At 38.1% G+C, this 20,121-nt stretch overlaps 1 protein-coding gene across 2 annotated transcripts in view; it reads right to left on the minus strand.

The window, feature by feature from the left end:
• Foxo (forkhead box, sub-group O) overlaps window positions 1–20,121 on the minus strand; it is a 170,276-nt gene that overhangs the window by 45,574 nt on the left and 104,581 nt on the right. Inside the window, exons 2-7 of one of the 2 annotated variants that reach the window (XR_013258796.1) lie at window positions 6,448–6,572; window positions 6,150–6,347; window positions 5,365–5,489; window positions 4,688–4,989; window positions 2,835–3,161; window positions 1,803–2,133 (exon numbers count right to left, since the gene is read on the minus strand). Coding sequence is in view for 1 of the 2 variants with exons in the window: in XM_077417586.1 (XP_077273712.1) it covers window positions 1,909–2,133; window positions 2,835–3,161; window positions 4,688–4,989; window positions 5,365–5,489; window positions 6,150–6,347; window positions 6,448–6,572 (1,302 nt within the window). In the remaining variant the exon portion in view is untranslated. Of the gene's footprint in view, window positions 1–990; window positions 2,134–2,834; window positions 3,162–4,687; window positions 4,990–5,364; window positions 5,490–6,149; window positions 6,348–6,447; window positions 6,573–20,121 lie in introns of those variants that run through there. The other variant, XM_077417586.1, reaches the window with a different exon arrangement.

Below are 20,121 nucleotides of genomic sequence, written 5' to 3' on the forward strand. Positions count from 1 at the left end.
AAAATATGTAATGGGAAATGATGTATATAGAAGGAATTATCGTCTCGTAAGCGCGTGAACAGTCGAGCCATTCGTGAATTGTTTCTTCAGCTTGACTTTTAAAACAATTTTATTTTCTAATGTGTGAGTTGTATTAAAAACACAGGTACACTTTTCATATTTTCCATCTGCTAATTTTATTTCCAGAAACCAATTTTCTGATTACACTTCTATACAGTTCTTTGTAACATATAACTTGTAACTTTCTTCTAAACACTAAGAATTAAGCTACTTTTCTCAAAAGTATTGTCTACTATTATCAATACGCTGTTCGGGCCAGATCTACTGATCCATCAATTACATTTTTTTTCTTATCTACTATGAAATTTACATTTGGACGCAAGTACGTCATGGAAATGGAGAACTCGCGTCTATCGCTAAACGTGACGATGTGTGAACGCGTGTTACTCGGTCCTCGCGAGAAAATCGAGGCCCCGCGCGAATGTTTTTTCGCGAACGCATAATTGTTCGTCGCTTCGCTTCTTCGTCAAACAAAATGCGACTGTTTTCGTATGATCGCGATCAGCAATATTGTGTTAAGGCTTTCCATAAAATTCGCGGCCCGCGGCGATGTAATTGTTATCGCGTCCAAGTCAATAGCGATTTCGCACAAAACACCGTCGGAATACGGGTTGCCGCTATATGAATGTGTCGGCACGTACGAAATGGCGGAAGGCAGGGGTACGGGGGGCCGAGAGGATCGGGGGACGGAGGCACAAAACGTCGAAGCGATTTATTAAATACCATACGGCTGAGCACTGTTATGACACGAGTATGCAAATATTATTTTGCGTGCACGAGGGGGCAATCAATGACCCGCTCTCTCTGCCCTCCATTCCCTTCGCATCCGCCGGATATCTTCCTCCCTTCATAATTTCATGATCGAAAACGCGACGTGAGAGAAAGCTCGCGAAAGATCCCGAGTGAACTTCTGGATGATTAATCAGCCACGTGAGAGAGAGTGTGTGTGTGTGTGTGTGTGTGTGTGTGTGTGTGTGTGTGTGTGTGTGTGTGTGTGTGTGTGTGTGTGTGTGTGTGTGTGTGTGTGTGTGTGTGTGTGTGTGCGTGCGTGCGTGCGTGCGTGCGTGCGTGCGTGCGTGCGTGCGTGCGTGCGTGCGTGCGTGCGTGCGTGCGTGTGCGTGTGCGTGCGCGTGCGCGTGCGCGTGCGCGCGCGTGTGTGTGTGTGTGTGTGTGTGTGTGTGTGTGTGTGTGTGTGTGTGTGTGTGTGTGTGTGTGTGTGTGATATCGATTCGCGGACTCTAACATCTAACAGATGGATGACATAGATTTACGTCCTTCCTTTATTTCACGATTACGTAATCCATTAAGTGAAGCTATTACCTAGAAATTAGTCGGAGTTATTCTGTTTATGAAAGTCGACAAAGCAGAACGAATTATCGAATTAATGATCACTCATTTGGTCTTAATGTGAAATGATTACAATATGTCACGGTAGTGAATTTTTTTTCATCATTAGCTTCAGAAGTAAACTAGTGATAAATGTAAGAAATGAGTGACATTTTTTAGAAAAACTTACATGGAAGATCTTATGTAGAGTCGCTATAAATTAAACTCTGCTTAAATCTATTATCACCAAATTATAGTTAAATTTATAATTCTTCTATAATTTTTCCCTAAAAAATAAGCACGAACCTTGCCCCGAACGACTGCACGGTTTAATCCATCGATGTTATGTCTCGATATATAATTGTGATTACAAGCGATAACTTGAAAATCAAGAAATTCAAACTCAAGGAACTCACCGATGAGCTGCCCTTCGGTCATCCCGCAGAAGTTATCCAGCGATCCGTCGGACAACAGCGGCATCGGCAAGGACGACGGGGGTGTTGAGGGCAGGGGGGTTAACTGCTAGTGAACCCACGAGGGGGTCGCGGCGGGGGCTGCCGCATTCGTGCTTACGTAGACACCCGGCGCGTTGCCGGTCGTCGTGCCGATGACGACGCCCGTGTTCTGAGAGACGACGCCACCATTCTGGCCAACGACATTGCCGTCGCTGACCTGCACGGTGCCCATCACTCCCTGCGTGAAGTTAAAGTCCAGCGTGCCACCCATCGACAGCTCATGCCTAATTACCTGCAATTTACGTATCGAATCGCGCGTTTATACGTATATGTTACAAAGCAACGTTCCCTCTTGTAACAATCCTTATCCGGTAACATGAATTTATTAAACTCTTTGCAGAATTTAAACTAGAATTATTTTTTTAACTATCTAATAATATATGCGAGAAATTTTCGTCTTACTAACATTACAACATAATATTAATGAACACAAAACAGATGGTTGTTTTAATAATTCAAATATTTGGCCCAACAATATCCATTTGAATTAACTTTTGTGGCAGCCCGTGACGTCGACGTTTAATTAAAGCAACTTCTTTTTTTTTTTTTTTAATTAAACAGCATTTTTTTCCGTGCATATAACATCTTTCTTCTAAGATAATTTCATAAAAATTAATAATATTACTACTATAGATTTGGTAAATAAAATTCTTCAGCTAAGGATTAATAGTTTGTGTGACGATTGAGATAGATTTTGCGTAACAGTTAGGAATCTCAACTGAGAAACTCTTCGCATTTATATTTTATTTTTTACAACAAATTGTTGTAGATTTAATTTAGAAAACCTCAGAATGCTAGCGCGGACGAGAAATAATTTCCCTAATTTAAAAATTATGCAAGTTTCTTAAAAACTTATTCGTGACGGGGTATTAGTAGTAATAGACGTAGCCATGGCAATATCAGTAGTAACAGACGGAGCATGATCAGACTTACTTCATCAACAGTGGAGTGGAAGCCGCCGTGCATCGCCTCGATGTTGATGTTAAGATCATCGAGGGCGGAATGATTGAGCGCACCCATCAGCTGACCCATCATAGTGCTGGCTGTGGCGGGGCAGGGTGTTGGCGTGTTGGGTGGGCTAGGACCGGCCGGTCCAGTTTGTGCCGGCTGATGCTGCGACTGCTGTTGTTGCTGCTGTTGTTGACGCTGTGTCTGAATCATGTATTGCAGCGTTTGCTGTTGATTGCTGCCCAGTGTTGGACTGGGCTCGCTCTGCTGATACGACGGTGACATGCCAGATGGTGACATGGGACTCAGGTTCTAATTTTTGAATTTGTAAAAAGAATGCGCGATGAAAACAAAAGCGTGATCGTAACAATTTGTATTTACATATGTTGCAGGCATAATACAAAATCAGGCATTTTACAATAAGCCGGCATAACGAGAGTTTTAGATAAGAAATAAGAGTTTAGAAATGATTCTTGTATATAATATAATAAAAAATTTTAAGTATATGCGTGGGCTCCGCCCCTCCCCCGCATAGAAAAACTAATTTATAACTCCAAGTCTATTCCTAAAAACTTTTGAAATTGAAATTTGGTTGAAATAGGCTTGGAGTTAGATTTTTTACATGTGTACTGTAACACATATCTATACATACATACATACATATATATATATATATATATATATATATATATATATATATATAAGTTACTTCCCTTAGCACTGACACAAAGTGTTATATTTCTCAAATATCTAAGCGAAACCTATGCGATGCATTATAAGTAAGTACACACACGGCGTTATGCCTGCTTATTGTAAAATGCCTATAAGCATTTTATAAAATGCCTGATTTTGTATTATGCCTGCAACATATATAATTATATAATTTCTTATAACATGTAATTTATGATACAAATATTCTTGATCAACAACGATTTACAAATAAAATATAAAAACATTTCTATTCTATTTGCGATAAAAAATATAGTACAATTTATATTTTTCCTCGTACAAATATCACAGTTTTCTATATTTGCTTATTCTTTATATCTCTCTGTCGTAATTTGTAAGAAATATAACGAATCTCAGAAAATTGAAAATTTCATGTTTTGATCTATTCTAGGACAAATGCATGAATTTTTTTGAAAAAGATATATGACGGATATATCACACAGCAATAAAATAATTAATTATAATTAACATAAATGAAAGTAAATAAATTTTAGCATAATTTAATCTTAGTAAATTCAATCTCGTGAAAATTGATCAATTAGACAGATTGTTCTGAGTTTGGCCCGAATGTGTTTGCATTTGTACCGTTATCGAAAATACGTTCCAATATACAATTCCATAAGCGTATGATGCTTTTTTAAGCCAGTTTCAATAATAAAATGTAAATAAGCTTCCATCGCACCATCGCAAATCTTTTCGCACAAGACAACAAAAATATTATTGTAAAAATATCGACGTCGTGGAAAATAACGAGCTCAATTTCCATGAAGAAAAGATTTCTCGACTCCTTCGATAATAATTTTTCGATCAGGTCGTATTTATAATTAATCTCAATAAATAATTTATTTTGAAAAATGATATTTATTAATCGTCTTGGCTATCATCGCGGTTAACGATCCTTTCTCTCTAAGCCACATAGAAGCATAGACATTTCGTGTACATGTTTGCCTGTGTGTATGTGCGTGTTTGTGTAAAACATATATTGCGATCCTTATTGATTTTGCAACATTGCCAGGCCGAACATGCGCAACATAAAAACGCTGACGTCCTCCTTTGTGGAGAGTTGTGGTATTCTCGCGCGAAAAATCCGCCAAAAATTTCGGACTCACCATCTGACAGGCGCACGACTGCAGACCGTGAATCGGACATCTTTGCTGATTGACCGACTGCGGAGTAGGTGGCAGGCCATAGGACGCAGACGACGAAGTGCATAGGCCGTTGTTCCTTTGGTGGCTCTGGTACTGCGTATCGTAATAAGGCGGCGGCGGGACCGTTTGCTGCTGGTGACTAGCCGGCGATGATGTCGGGTACATTTGGTAGGGTTCCAGTTTCATCGTCTTGGCTAGGTTGCCTGCTAGCATCGTATCTGCTAGGTTGCCTGCTAGAATCGTATCTGCTAGGTTGCCTGATGCTAGGATCGAACATGATGCACGACGTATTAATCGTGTTATCGGACACGTGGATAAATGAACAGCAAAAAGTTTATTTTATCTCTAATTTCAATTAGGATTGATACAGTTATTAACCATATTTAGAGAGAGAGAGAGAGAGAGAGAGAGAGAGAGAGAGAGAGAGAGAATTAGTATAATATATAAATAAATTATACTAATTATATAAAGTATAATTTAAATAAATTATGCAGTAATATAATATGCAATTTATATACATGTAACGCTATTTAATATGGTTAAAAGGTACAACTTTAGAAGATAAATTCTAGAAATATCAAGATATACAAGAAAAGAGAGGGAAAAAGGGATAAGAGAAAGCGAAATTAGATATGTACCTAGCTGTTGCTGTTGTTGTTGCTGTTGCTGTTCCGGGCTGACAGCGTAGGTCCAATCTGGTTCCCCGAGAACCGCTCGAATAGGACTCAGTTGGCCACAGGAAGAAGCACTTGAAGCGCGAGGACTTGAATAATAAAAATGATTAATTTCGTCTTATATATATATATATATGTAGGTCCAGAGGTATGTTCCGGGACTGTTTACGTTTTTTGAAATGTACAGTCCTGGAATATAACGCATATACATATATGTAATCAGATTCAAAAAACTGTCCCGAAAATTGCCGTAGGACATCAATTTTTTCCAGGACAGTCCTGGAAACTGCCAAATGTCCCGGAATATACCGATATCAAAAATAAAAGTCCCGGAACATACTTCCGGACCTACATATATATATATGAGCTTCTTCTTGAGATTTATAACTAATATCTTTCTAATTTTACACATGTATAATAAAGATTTCTTTATGATATAAATGTATGCACGCACGCGCGCGTATACTGTATATAATATCTAACTCTATACTCTACATTTGATCGTATATTGCCCAACTATTAAAACCACTATTCTATTCCCGTAACTAATACTTGCAAGTATCAAATTCCCTCGAAATTAAAAAAAAGGTTGATTTGGTCAGTTTTGATATTACTCGATTCATATATCAATTGACATGACAGTCCCATTAAAAAGGGATGTGTAGTTCAAAATATCTTATCGACTATAAATCTTCGTATTTTGAAAATTTCATATTTTACTTTTAAACAAAAATATTAAAGCTTTGTACCGGAAGTCAGAGGAGAGCTGGTATCCGCTGGCGGACGGCAAGGGACTGTCCGGGAACAGGTCTAGACCCTCTCCGACGCTGCTGCTGGGACTGGACGTGGGCTCGGCTAACAGTCCGCCGTTCCTCAGGGCTTCAGCTATCTTCTTCGAACGGCCGCGTCGTTTCTCTAAACTTCCGGTGCTCTCCATAGTGGTAGCTCTGCGCAACAAATATGATGCACACAGCGCTCTCGACAGTTCGCGGTCGAAAGAGACGGGAAAACAGAAAAAGAGGCAAATTGTCGGCAATCTGGACTTACCTACGACGGGCGGATTTTCCCGGCTTGGCGTCGCGATTGATCATCCACCAAGAACTCTTACCAGTTCCCTCGTTCTGCACTCGCATGAACCTGCTGTGCAGCGACAAGTTGTGGCGTATAGAATTCTGCGAACAGAAAGAATAACGTGATTTATATAATAAAATAGCAACACATGAAAGAGAGAGAAAGAGAGAAAGTCGCGCATTATGGAATCAAATAAGAATCTTGTATTATTAAATAATTAATTTCGTTACGTCGTTTTACAAATACAAATTTAAAAAAATAATATAATTATCAAACAGTGTTGTAAATAGGAAATAAATTTTTATGCTAGGAGATTTTGTATTCAACAATATTAGAGTAATAGTAATATATACATCTGTAAATCAATTAGGATTGTTCGAATTTTTCCCGCGGACTTAAGTGCTCTTCCGCATAAATTATATGGGGAGACTGTCTTGTTCGATTATATAGCAGTCTCTGTCTTTTGCACAACGAGATAGCATCTATACTACCTTACTATCCGTATGTATGTAAGAGAATAAGAGAATACTATACACGAAAAAATCAATTCGTGAAGAGTGAATCATAGAAGCCGCGCTTTATAGTTCCTCGTCGTCCCTCCTGCCTTCTTCATTAGGCAAATTGAATCGGCTACGGGTATAGTAGCCGAATCTTCCGAAAAATTTCGAAAAGCTTCTACCCTAATACGAGAGTACCCGTGTCGCGAAGCGATAACAATTTCCTTTCGTCTTCGTCTCCTGATGCGCGAGTCGGCGAGACGAGCGCGCGCCGAAGGATGCTTTCAGTCGAAATACATACACGGAAGACGGCGTGATAAATAAAAATGGCTTCTTTAAAACGGCCGTTATATCGCGAACGAGACAGGCGGAAGTTGACGCGAAGTACTTCGAAGAACTTTCTCAAACTCGCGCCACGGCATTTTATCGTTTCGTTAAGTCGCCCTTCTAAAACAGAGTCGCAGATTGTTAGCCTTTAAATGGACAGAGAAATAATCATAAAAATCCATTTTTTTCTGACGATATTATTATAGGACCATCGAGCACAAAGATCTTTAGCCACATGGTGAATATACTAGAAATTCGTTTATTAAAAAAATGGACGTTTTGTACCTGTCTATATACATATACGCATATATCTAAATCGAGTTATGAATAGTTTATTTTTATAACGCTTTATGACATTTTGGCAAGTCATAAAATTGCAAGACATTTATCATCCAGCTGCTACGTTCAATTTACTTGGACATCTGACATGTGCACCGGACGCTTTAACATCCAAAAATTTATAACGTGGAAATGTAAGCGATGTATTCTTTACTGCCAGAAAGAAATAGCTCGCCTTTATATGACGCATATCGCGTTCGTTGCTTCCACCCACAACATGTCCCTTTCAATATCAATCCGCGAAAAAAGAGACCCGCATCCATCGGATAGTTGGTATATACAGCGTACAAGTTTCGCTTGTGTTGTCGATGCGACGTAATACCGCAGTCCGAATGACCGTATAACAGACGGAATAAAGCTTAATAGACCGGCACGAATCTTTCCCTTTGTTTCACCGTGGCTGGCTTCCGGTTTTGATAAGCTCGTCGAATTAGCTGGTCGCACAAATGAATTCCGCGATATAAATCTGAGCTCCTCGTTATTTTTATCGCGGCTTAGTGCTTTCCCGCCTTTACTGCCCGACACTCTTTTCAAACTTGACCGATCGTCTCGCCGGACTTCTGAATATCCGGAAAGACGAAAGTATTTATCGACAAGTTGGAGAAGCTGTCGGGGGGGTATCGCGCCGACGGGATGCTTTTACGATCACCAGCGCCAGACTCCTTTCGCCTTTAACCCCCGCGTGAGAGACTCGCGCTTGAGGGACTACCCCTCCGATGGGGCGATCAGCCATTTCCAGTCGTGCAGTCGCGGACTATACGGCGGGAGTTTATAACCCCATCATCTACCCGCCTTTATCGGTGCTGTGCTTCGAAGATGAAGACATTTTCGGCGCCACCGTTCTGATTTTTCCATCCATCCCAAGCTTTTGCGAGAGATTACGTAAATTTGTAAAATTATAATGTCTTAAGAAGCAGTTGCAACTTGTTACGATAAAAGCAATTATTTAAACCCAAATGTTTTCTAAAAAAAAATCAATATTGGCTACTTGCGAAATAATTTTGCTATATAATTTGTGATTATCCTATTTAAGAGCAAATCTTTAATAGAATATTACGACGATAGTGTTTAGAAAATTTTCTTGTATTGAATAAAATTAAAAACTGTTAATTCTAATTCATTAAAGCCCAGAAAATTTCAAGACTCTGATAAAAACTAAAAAGAGCTGAGAATCAGATAAGATATGCTGTACCTACTCATTGAGAAACATCATCGCCATCCTCTCTCTCTCTCTCCTGGTATTAATTAGAATTATGCAAAGTACAACTAAAGCTTTTCAATGTCGATTAGCGTTTAATTAAATTTACCATCTGTATTCATAACTAGATGTCCTCTTTAGAGAAGGAGATGTTCTATCGAGATTGCTTCTGAGTTATCAAGATAGCGATCACTTTGTCGATCTTGCGCGAGGCAAGAGAGCGCGGAACGAACTCCGTGTTCCCCCTCTCTCTCTCTCTCTCTCTCTCTCTCTCTCTCTCTCTCTCTCTCTCTCTCTCTTTCTCTCTCTCTTTGGGTTCCGACTGCGATTCTCGGCCGCCGATAAAGCCAGGCACTTTCGTCCAAAATCTCTATAAACTGCGTGGAAATAGCCTTCGTCTAATAAGAGCGAAAAGAACGCGACGGAGATGACCGCGCACCGTCGTCTAGATGAGAGCAAGAGAAGAGCGGTTATCTCGCGTCCGAATGGGCTGTATAACGCGCAATATATGGAGCGTATATATTATACTTGTCCTTCTCGTGCTTATACGATATTCGCTAGCGCATCGTGGACCAGAATACGTACGCATGATAAGGAACGCCGAATTCAGCGGAAAGACGAGATGTCGCGAGCGCGATTACTCGTAAGTTTTCGATTCAAGGTCGCTAGGGCATAGAGCATCTGGGCAAACAACGGCAGCAATCAAGAACCAACATTAAACGCGAATTTTTTGTGTTTTTGAAGTTCGTCATTAAAGTAGCTTATCTTTTCTGGAACAGGGGTATTAATTGCGATTTAATAAATGACAATTCGCAAATTTGTTAACATTTAAGTCCATGCAGAAGTATAATTAGTAAACAAACGATGCACAAGGATATGAATCTTTTTATCTACTATTGCGAAAACTAATAATCTTAACAAAAAACATGGCTAAAATATGTACCAATAATTTATGATCGCACTTATACTTATATTTCACTAATGCTTTATTTTATTAACACTACTAAGCCTCGCATAATTTATTATGCTGAAGAACTCTAAACTTGCCACTGATAAAAGGAACTCTTATCGCATTTTTGGTTTGTGTGCATAATATCGCAACGCGTACAATGCGCTCGTGGAACGAGGACGGCATTCTTGCCGGCGATCAATTACATCTCGGTTTCGACCGTTTCGACAGATTGCAAATGGCCTTTCCGATACGGGGAACGAGGAAACGAGCGGGCGATCGCTCGTCACAGGGAATTTGCGATGATGATTGGCGGCCAAGGAAAGGGACAGTTTGAATAATAAATCACGATCGTTAGGTAACTACAAGCACGGAAGCTTTAATTCTTAATGCGCGCGTGGAAAGAAAGGAACCAGGTTCGGCCTGAACGAACAATTTGTCTCGATCGCCGGGCTTCGAGTATGCGCTCGCTCAATGATTCGACATGCACTCGCATTTCGCGATCTGCATATGCGTCATTTCGTAACCATCGAGCGCACGGAGAGAAATACGAAATCTGCGAAATTACACAGAAGTCGTGAAATAGAGAGCTATAATAAAAATAGATTTTTCCCTAACATATTTCTATTACACAATTTTGCTTTTAAAAATATAAGAGCGCAAGTTAGAAAATAAAAATTTATATATAACATTAATAAGAAAAAAGTATTGTATATTCATGTATTAGATAATAATATAAAATATATCAACACGCATGATACTAATACATACGTAATAATTTATAATATATGTTTTATATGCACAACAGAAAAAAATTTTTGAATGATGTGACGAATAAATCCGAATTAAGATCTAAATACTAATAATATAGCCAATTAACTTTTACTAGAAAAATGATAAATATCTGCAATGATTCCATAAACATATATTTATCTCTAACTGCTTACATCTTCGTCTGTTTAACAACGTATTATGCGAATTATCTCATATAGCAACGTAATGGAGTTTTTAATCCGTGCATGACGGGAAATGATTACAGATAGCGAACGTTTGTAAATAACCGCACAATCGCGGAAGGAAACAAAGTCCTACATCAATTTTTACGGACGTGGTTTTTATCTTGTCATGATGTATTTTACGCTTCTGTAAGTCTTTCTTATCAGAAGGACGTGGGGCCAAAGTTGCGGTTTGCGAGCAGGCCAAGACCGCGCGTGTATCTTATACAATAATTTTCATCGCGCAATAAAGGAACCTCGTAATCAGACTCAGAGATAACAATAATACATTCTAACTTCACCGGAGAATAAACATGAAACAGAAATTGTCGTTCGATATCTCTGGCTTTAAATGATATTAATCTTAAAAACAAGAATAAAATTATTAGCAAGATTCTGTCAATCAATTGGATGTGAGAGAATAATTTAACAAGATATTTAAGATTTAGGTATTTAACAGTTAATCACACACATATGATGTTTTATGCATTTAAGTATATCAAATACTGATTTATTTAATTACACATATTTTAACTTTTCTCTCGCAAATAGACATAATAAATTGGGTGCTCGAAAACAAAACGTTTCGAGATATTACCGTCGGTCTAATCCGATAATACACCCCCACATTTATAAAAGCGACTTAAATTTTTTTTTCAAGATAATATCAATTTTAAAACTAACAAAAAACTAAATTTCAGACAAATTTTTTGTTAAAAGATCGATTTAAATTACTATTTTTTAGAATTTTGCAATTTTATTTAAAATATGGGGGTCCAACTTACTTCGACTTGACGTGACAAATTTTTTAATAGAATAATCGTATCTATGTTAACGGATAAAAGCTATCAATGTCAATCGAAAGTTTGGCAGCAATAGTAAAGCATAAAAGAGAAACGCGGCTCGCATAAGAAGCAGTATCGTTTTACATCGATGACGACGTTTGTGCTCTCAGGTGATTAGATGGTGACCGAGAGCCGATCACATCCAAGAAGACTGCCAACAAGACCATCCCACCAATCCGCGCGTGTAATTCTCTCTCTCTCTCTCTCTCTCTCTCTCTCTCTTTCTCTCTCTCTCTCTCTCTCTCTCTCTCTCTCTCTCTCTCTCTCTCTCTCTCTCTCTCTCTCTCTCTCTCTCTTTCTCTCTCGGTATACATTAATTCAATTCCATTGACGAGTCCAATTTCGTAAAAAGCATTTGCCGAACGATCGAAGAAGGATCGAGTGTGCACTTGCTTATAGCCACACATAGGTATACGCACATATACACCCACGCACCGCCTACCTGTATGCACTTTAGCCAGGACACTCGTTTCGTGCTGACGTAAAGGTGATCCGTTACAAGTCTTAGCGCAGCAAGACTTCGCTTTTACCTCAAAAGGATCTTTCATTTTTTTGTTACTTTGTAATTATTCTTGAATCTCAAATAATGTCAAATGATGTCTTTCTCTCTACGTGTGTATTTATAAAATCTCATACATTAATTAAGCGGAAGAAAATGTAATTTGTCTTCTGTATTTCCTTTGATCATGGTCCCTTTTCATTTTAATTACATATTTCCAAAATAATATATTTGCACGCACGTTATCAAAAGCGTAATAATGGTTATTGTGATTACTACATATGCAAATGTTGATAATCATTTTCGATTACATCGAAAATTTGTATTCATGCCCTCAAATAATTTCTCTTTGCTATGGAGAACGATAGCATTAATGTGGTATAATATCTTCTCGTCGGTGGTGAAGAAGCAGGGGCGAATTGCAAATGCGCGAATTACCGCGACAACGGGGAGAGGGTCCGATTAATTCGTACAGAGACCGCGACAGAGTCTCGTACGTGCGAACGGCGTAAAGCGGATTCTACCGTCCGAAACTCAAATCAGAAATCCAGATTGCCGGCCAAATGCAAGATCGAACGGGCGTACGAGCACTCAATTTGGTCGGTGGTGAGCCGGAAGAGAGCCTGGAGAGGGAGAAAACGAAGAAGATATCGAGATAGAGCGGCGAAGATCGGGAAGGCGAAACGATGGTTTCTGGAGTAAGAACGATGAGAAAGAGGATGAGAGGGAGGGAGGAAGCGCGCGCGCCGCGGAGAGCACTATCTCCCATAGGGAGATATAAGGAAGAAACAGTGAGAGCCAATTCACTAATCCCGATTTCCGATCGCGTACATCCATTCGCGTATTTACGTTAACAGCTCCAATCAGTTTCCTCTCCATTTCCTTGCTGCGAGATAGAAAAGGGGAAGGCCGTCTCGCCTTGCCGACTCGCAGACTCGCAGCGAATGATTCGGGGAACCCTCGAGGACTTCTTTCGGGGAAACTCATATTCGCAGGAGTTGGTACGGCCGCGATCGTACGAATCGCAAAGTATATCGCTTTCACCAAGTGCGTTTTCCTTTAAGCCAAATGTTAACACGGGTATTCCTCGGGAATCGGTAAAGAGATTGGGACACTTTCGTAAATAGACTAAAATCAAAGAACCAACTTTTCTTAAGTGAAACGGAAGTGATATCTTGTCTCGATCGTCACTTTCAAACAAGACTTTAAAATTTGATAAGAATTCGAGTCGCAAAGTCACAGCTATAGGAACCATCTGTAAAATGATGGAAATTTTTATTAATAAAGTCTTCTAGTTTTGAGATAGCCATTTATAAATAAAAACTTTTACCAAATAAATATTCTTAAATAAGCTAGTTTATATTTTTAGCCGCTCTAATCTTTTGCAACGTAAAATAAATTCTTGTAAAAATATGAAATAGCTTCTTCGAGTAAAATATCAAGAAGAAAATTGCAATATTTAGAAATTCTGTTGAAGCGTGCAATTTCTACTCTCCACTTCTCTTCTCGCTGCGATATCGACTTTCTCGGAACGAGGAAGACAGTCGTCTCGGGACGAGCTCTCGCAGGATTTAATCCGAAATACTCGCGGCCGTTCGTCTCTTCCGTCACTGTATATCATAAATTCAATTTCGTGATTTCGCGATGGGCAATATCGAAAAAAGGCGGTCAATATTAACGTTCGGTGTGTTTCGGCGATGCGCTACCAATAAAGCCCGAGAAAAACTACCAATCTCCAGCGAAAACGAACGGCGGAGGGGTCCAACCCCTCTTCTGATATTCGCGGCATTTCCGTATAGATAAAGAAACGTTATATTGTAATAGCCGGGAGAGCTGAAAATTCTGAGAGATTCTACCGAGTCAGTGGCACATCTCCGGATTCTCTTTTCCTCCCTTCTCTTCTTCTTTCGGCGGTAATAGATTCCTTTATCGACTCGGCCAGTCTAGACCATGCTCCGATCTCTTTATCGCGGCTGAAATATCGGCAAATAGAAAAACCGCGGTAGATATCCCAAACCCGGAAAGTTCGAAAGTTCTCTGCGACATAGGTGCGGATAATTGATCGCTGCTTATTCTCCGAAGCTTCCCTTTTAGGCCGACAATTCCCGAGAAACTGAATTTACTGAGATTTTATCCACAGAATTTTACCATAAAAAAGTCGTTGATTTGAACTAAATAATTTGTAATTTCCTCAATATTCTTACTTACGATATATAAATCGATGTCTCGATCGATGTGTAAATAAAAGTAAAAATTATATATAACACTTTTTAAATTTACTACAACATCCATGAAAGTATAAAAAGAACAAATATAAAATAGATTAAAATAAATACCTAGATTAAAATTACTTCGTTAAGATTAAGATAGAGCGGAAAGATCCGCTCCGGAGTAATTTCGTAATCTTCCCTGGCAGTAATAGAAGGGTTAAAAATGTGTGTGTGTGTGTGTGTGTGTACCTAGAGACTCGCCCGTTGGATACGTATACGATATAAAGAAAGGGACGACGCGGTCACAGAGGAACGGGAAAGGCTTTCGCTCAAATTAGATCCGGGAGATTCCCGGACTTGTCGGCGCGCGCGCGCCGATTTCGCCGCAATTTATACGTGGCAGTATTTTTGCGCAATTTGTGCCGGTTATGAGGACGTGGAAGCACGAGATGGTTCCACCGTGAAAAATATAGCGCGAATTTATCGCGGCAGACCTCCGTCTCCCACCGCTCTATATCCCTCTTTCTCTCTTCTTTCTCTCGTCGACAGCATATCCATTATTCGTCACTGTCGGCGTGACTGACCCGGGCTAAAGTTACGAGTCATTCCTTTGGAAATTATTCTTAGCTTATGAGCGGAAAGCGAGAGAGAGGGAGAGATAGATAAAAAAGAAAAGACAAAAAGAAAGAGAGAAAAGTGTGTCACAAATTTCTTTCAATCAGTTTCATGTTAAATAATTCTTAAATTAGTACAACTTTTATATGCAGTTGATTTTAAATACGAGCTATGATATAATACGATCGAGCGATTAATCTAGTCGTTATACAACTTTCATACAACTGCAAGAGACGTGAAATTTATTCATTCGGCGACTCGCGGTGATTCGCTCCTCAATTATTCGGATGATTCGACTAAGCTTTACTCTCCCGAGGTCAGAAATCATCGGGTTTTCTGTTTAATCCGACATACACATACACACGACGAACAAGGAGCAGAAAAGCGGAAGTGGGATAAAAGAGAGCTTGTAAGAAGAGGAAAAGGAACGAGGAGAGGAGGACCTCCTCGTCGTCGCTTGCAAGACATCAACTACTCGCGCGGGGTCGAGTTTGGACAGCCTCTTTTCTCCTTCGGCTTCTCCGTTAGTCTCTCGTCCCGCTTTCCATCCAACCGCCACACCTCCTTCTTCGGAAATCTCTTAGGTTGGGTTGGGAGCAGCGGTGGTAATTCACGCGCTGGGCATGATGGATGCCCCCGACGCCCACGCGGCGTCGCGACGCCCGGCTCGTCGACGTCGAATCCTCCTAACTGTTACGAACGAGTACCCGGTTGGGCAAGCCGATTTCGAGAGTGCCTCCCGCTCGCTAGGACGATTATTGCTTTTTTTTTTGGAAACGGAGGCAGAATAAAGGCAGGATAATAGAGGCATGGAAAAATCGGCTGACAGAACGATTGACGAATTTCTGCAAAAGCTAGTACCATACAGCTTTTCGCACTAAGAGAGAAGGTCAATAAGAAGATAATTAGACATATATTTAAAGGATTTTTAGTGCACGCGTAATAAAAAGAAGGATGAATTTAATTCTTAAATGCAGAAAGCTGTAGATGTAACTTGGCGTAACAAAGAATTCTGTGTATTTAACTCACTATTGATCATTTTTTCTAAAATTTGAATATTGATATATATATCTCTCAGACAGAATTATATATTATATTATTTTATTTTATACATAATTAGTGTGCATGCGATCTGGCTTAATATTTTATAATTATGTACCGTTTTAAGAAAGTATTAATTAATGCTCCTCTTAATTTATAAGTTTCATAAAGATATAAATGTCTGGAATTCCATTGTGAACTTTTAAAGAATTTAACGTTTTATTAAAAGTAATATATAATATAATTGATTAATCTCATTCTATTTCCAATCGATGAAATTCATCTTCTAGTGTAAGCCAGACGTATTCAGTAACCAGTTACGTAACAAAAACGCGTACATTAGTCTCGCATTTTCATTAGATAAACGTATTATCGGTCGAGATAATCCATCAAAGCGAGCAGGTGCGCGTATACGTGTCGCGTTGCATGCTAGGAAATATTGTAAAAATATGTTTCAGCCGAAAGTGCCGCAAGTGTGTATCAAGAAATAACGGTTTGCAAAATATATTTTTAGATAGCTAGAAATGGAAGCAACGCGCGTATAAATTATCTATACGCTTGCAGCAGTATAAATTATTTATATGCTCGTAATATAAACTTATCAATCCCTTATAAGTTCGTACAGCAATAACAATTCCCGATCTCTGTGTCTCGATTCTATTCTATTTTTTAATACTATAGAAAACACAATGATATTCTTTACAAAACGATATGTTTTATTTATTTAAAAGTTCTTGGATTATGTGTGTCCAATTCTAAAATCTGTTGAAAAATTTTAAAAATTTTGTCAAACAAATCACAAATAGATGAAAATTTAAAAAGTTCTTTAAATTTCCTTTATTAATTCTTGAAGTATAACGTTAATGATGAACATAAAACGAGTGTTAATAGCGAACATGAAAAAATAAGAATAATATTTTAAGATTCAAATGAAAATACGTATGTAAAATGTATTTTGCATTTGATCCTTGCCACCAAAAATACAGCATGTTCTCATTTCTTGTTATGTTTCGTTCTATATCTTACTAACAATGAAAATCTCACTTAGCGAGAATCCAAGGATTGTGTGTGTACGTTTCTATATGTGCAATCATATATCGACGATGCGCCTCCTTATCGATGCCGATGTAATCGACTGCAGTGGCAACGAGGGGGCTTATCAACCTCGTTCTTTGATCGGATGCGATTTTTACCGTGTCACATAACAGCGATAACAATTAACGGCCACTGAAACAATGGATTATGGGGGGGCGCGGACCGACCAAACCACCATCACCACAATCACGTGGCCGACTTTAAGTCCGGGTAAGCACAATCGAATGGCTCTCTCTTTCTCTCTCTCTCTTTCTCGATCGGATAGCTGTGCGATAAAACGAACCAACGGGACCCTGACACCATTGATAACGATTCCACTGCTCGTCTTAATCTTTTTCCCCCGACGTTGTCGTCATCGTCGTCGTCGTCGTCGTCGTTGACGACGTCTCGAGATCTTACTTTATTTCTCTCTTTTCTTCTCCTTTGCCACCAGCCGTCAAAGGAAACTTCGTTCCACGACGCACACAAGTAAAAAGCACAAATGTTCACAAAGCACAACTGAATGAGAATAAAAAATTTTGTAATTCTTATGTATTTTCCTAAACAACGTATGTGTGCCCGTTATCGGTTGCGAATGCAATTTCATTATTACATATGGACTTGCAAAATATAACTGCAATCTCCACGTTGTATCGTGATAATTATTACAAACTGGTGCGTAGTTGCTCGTCGAGCAATTGCCTTTTTTTCCTTTTTGCGTAGTATAGGCGAATCACCATCTGTATACTAATTGCGATTATTGGAAATACCTTAAAAAATTGACAAAATTGTGCATTATTTCGTTTGTCTATCTTCATGTTTTCATTGGAATTTATAAATTCCTTGTTTTATACACTTGTCGTTGTAAAGATTTCAAAAAACTAATGCGATTTAGTTCTGGTTGGGTTAAAATGTAGGACGACATTGTCAAACTAACTCTGAGAAATGTCATACGATCGCAATTCCTCGCGAGAGATTCGATGCCATTGAATTCGTATCAAATAGCGCGTTCCAGGCTTATCAGAGTGTTTGATGACTTCCTGATTGCGTTGCAGTTTCGTCGCCTAACGACAAAGTGACTATTAATATCAGTCGAGAAAAGTCGTTTCCGTTATATCAACTGCATTTTATCTTTTTACGATAAAAATGTGCATGAGAATATTCTTAAACAATTTTTGAATATTTTACTCAAAAAGCTTGACATAAAAGACTTTTTACTTGAAAACAACTTAACAAGTTGCACGGTTATCATAGGTCAAATTAACGCAATAATTGGTTATGTTATTATCTGTACATTTAATAGAGCTTTAGCGTTGATAGATTTGTCGAAAATCAATTATCATTAATTTTATCTGATCAGAGCATAATAAGTTAAACGTCGAGAAAATAATGTTATCGTAAAATCATCATGTTATTACCAAGTTTTATATTGTATATTGATATAAAGTTTTCCACAATCTCGCGAAAAATATGTCGCTAATTGTATGTGTTGTATAATGTTGCTGGCGTCATGGAATTTACGTTGGCATTTGAAATATATCCACACTACTCCCAAGATTCTTTATTCTCGAGTGTAAGTACGTCTCGTGTGCAATACGTAATTAGGACGTGACATTCTTCACTCATGCTGGAGTTCCCAGTTACGTTATATACGATTAATTCTCTTAAACAGTAATATTCCACTAATCCGAGATAATAAACGCAGTACGGTTATCTCCGAGCCTGATAGGTTATCATCAGTCGGCGCCTGATGCGATTTGATTGCAGGAAAAACTGCTTTTCTTCATCAACGTCTCTGAAAAGTCGTTTCGAGAAAATAAGGCAACCAGCACAATTATTATAGTATTTGAGAAGCTTCAAGTCCATGTTTAATCAGGCTTCTCGAATATCAATTTAGCATGTGTGATCAAATCTCGCAAAATACCGCTGAAAACTATGTAGGTATCTATTTGCACAGTCAAAGAATTAAGTTTTATTTTTCATTTTTAATTATTTTTTATAATCAAGTCAAAAGCTAAGATTTTCAAACTTGTACACAAATTTTCTATTTATCTTGATACACAGAGAGAAATGTTTCTTTAGATTTAATAAATTTTCTTAAATCTAAAGAAATTTATGCATTGGAATAGTCCAACCGAATCAGTGTTTAAACTACACATTGCAATTGTTTGACTTTTCAAATAAAATGTATCTTTACCTTAAAATAAATCATCTCTCAAAAAGAGTTGAATATTTTTTTAACTTAAACAATTTTATTATTTTGGCTAAAGTATTGCACTATTGTACTTAAATTACATTTATGTTGAATGAAATAATTTCATTATTTCGACTAAAGTAATATACTATTTCACTTAAATTATAATTTTGTTGAATGAAACAATTTTATTGTTTCAGTTAAAGTATTGTACTATTTCACTTAAATTATAATTTTGTTGAATGAAACAATTTTATTGTTTCAGTTAAAGTATTGTACTATTTCACTTAAATCGTATTTTTGTTGCATTAAGGGCCGATATCACAGTCTTCGATTAACGTGATCCTCCGATTAAACTCACTCTTCGTCTCTTTCTAGGGGGACAGTTAGAAAGAGATGCAGAGTGAGTTTAATCGATGGATTACGTTAATCGGAGACTGTGATATCGGCCCTAAGGAACTCTCTTACAACTGCTAAAAAAATAAATTTATTATATTGATTAAATAATTTAATTATTTCAATAAAAAATTCGTTCTTTTAATTAAATAATTAAATAATCTAATTCAGTAACAGAGAGAATTTTAGGGATTTATTTGAGAACTTATTTTATTTAAATACTTTCTAAGGTTGAGATAGCAGAGAATAAGACGTTAGGCGTTTACATCTATTGTAGTGGAAAGTAAGGCAGAGAAAAACGTAAGTTGTAACAGGCTGTTGTATACAATAGCCTCTTGTTCTCTGCCATCAGCCTTACTGTGTTAATTAATTTAATTGCAAATAAAACATTGATGCAGTTTGATAGATATGGCACAAATTGAAAAACAAATATATTGTTATTAGAAAAGTGTTGCTCTTAAAAAGTAATNT

Source organism: Temnothorax americanus, unplaced genomic scaffold (genome assembly GCF_048541705.1).
Source record: "Temnothorax americanus isolate GAGA-0224 unplaced genomic scaffold, ASM4854170v1 Scaffold5, whole genome shotgun sequence".
NCBI lineage: Eukaryota > Metazoa > Arthropoda > Insecta > Hymenoptera > Formicidae > Temnothorax > Temnothorax americanus.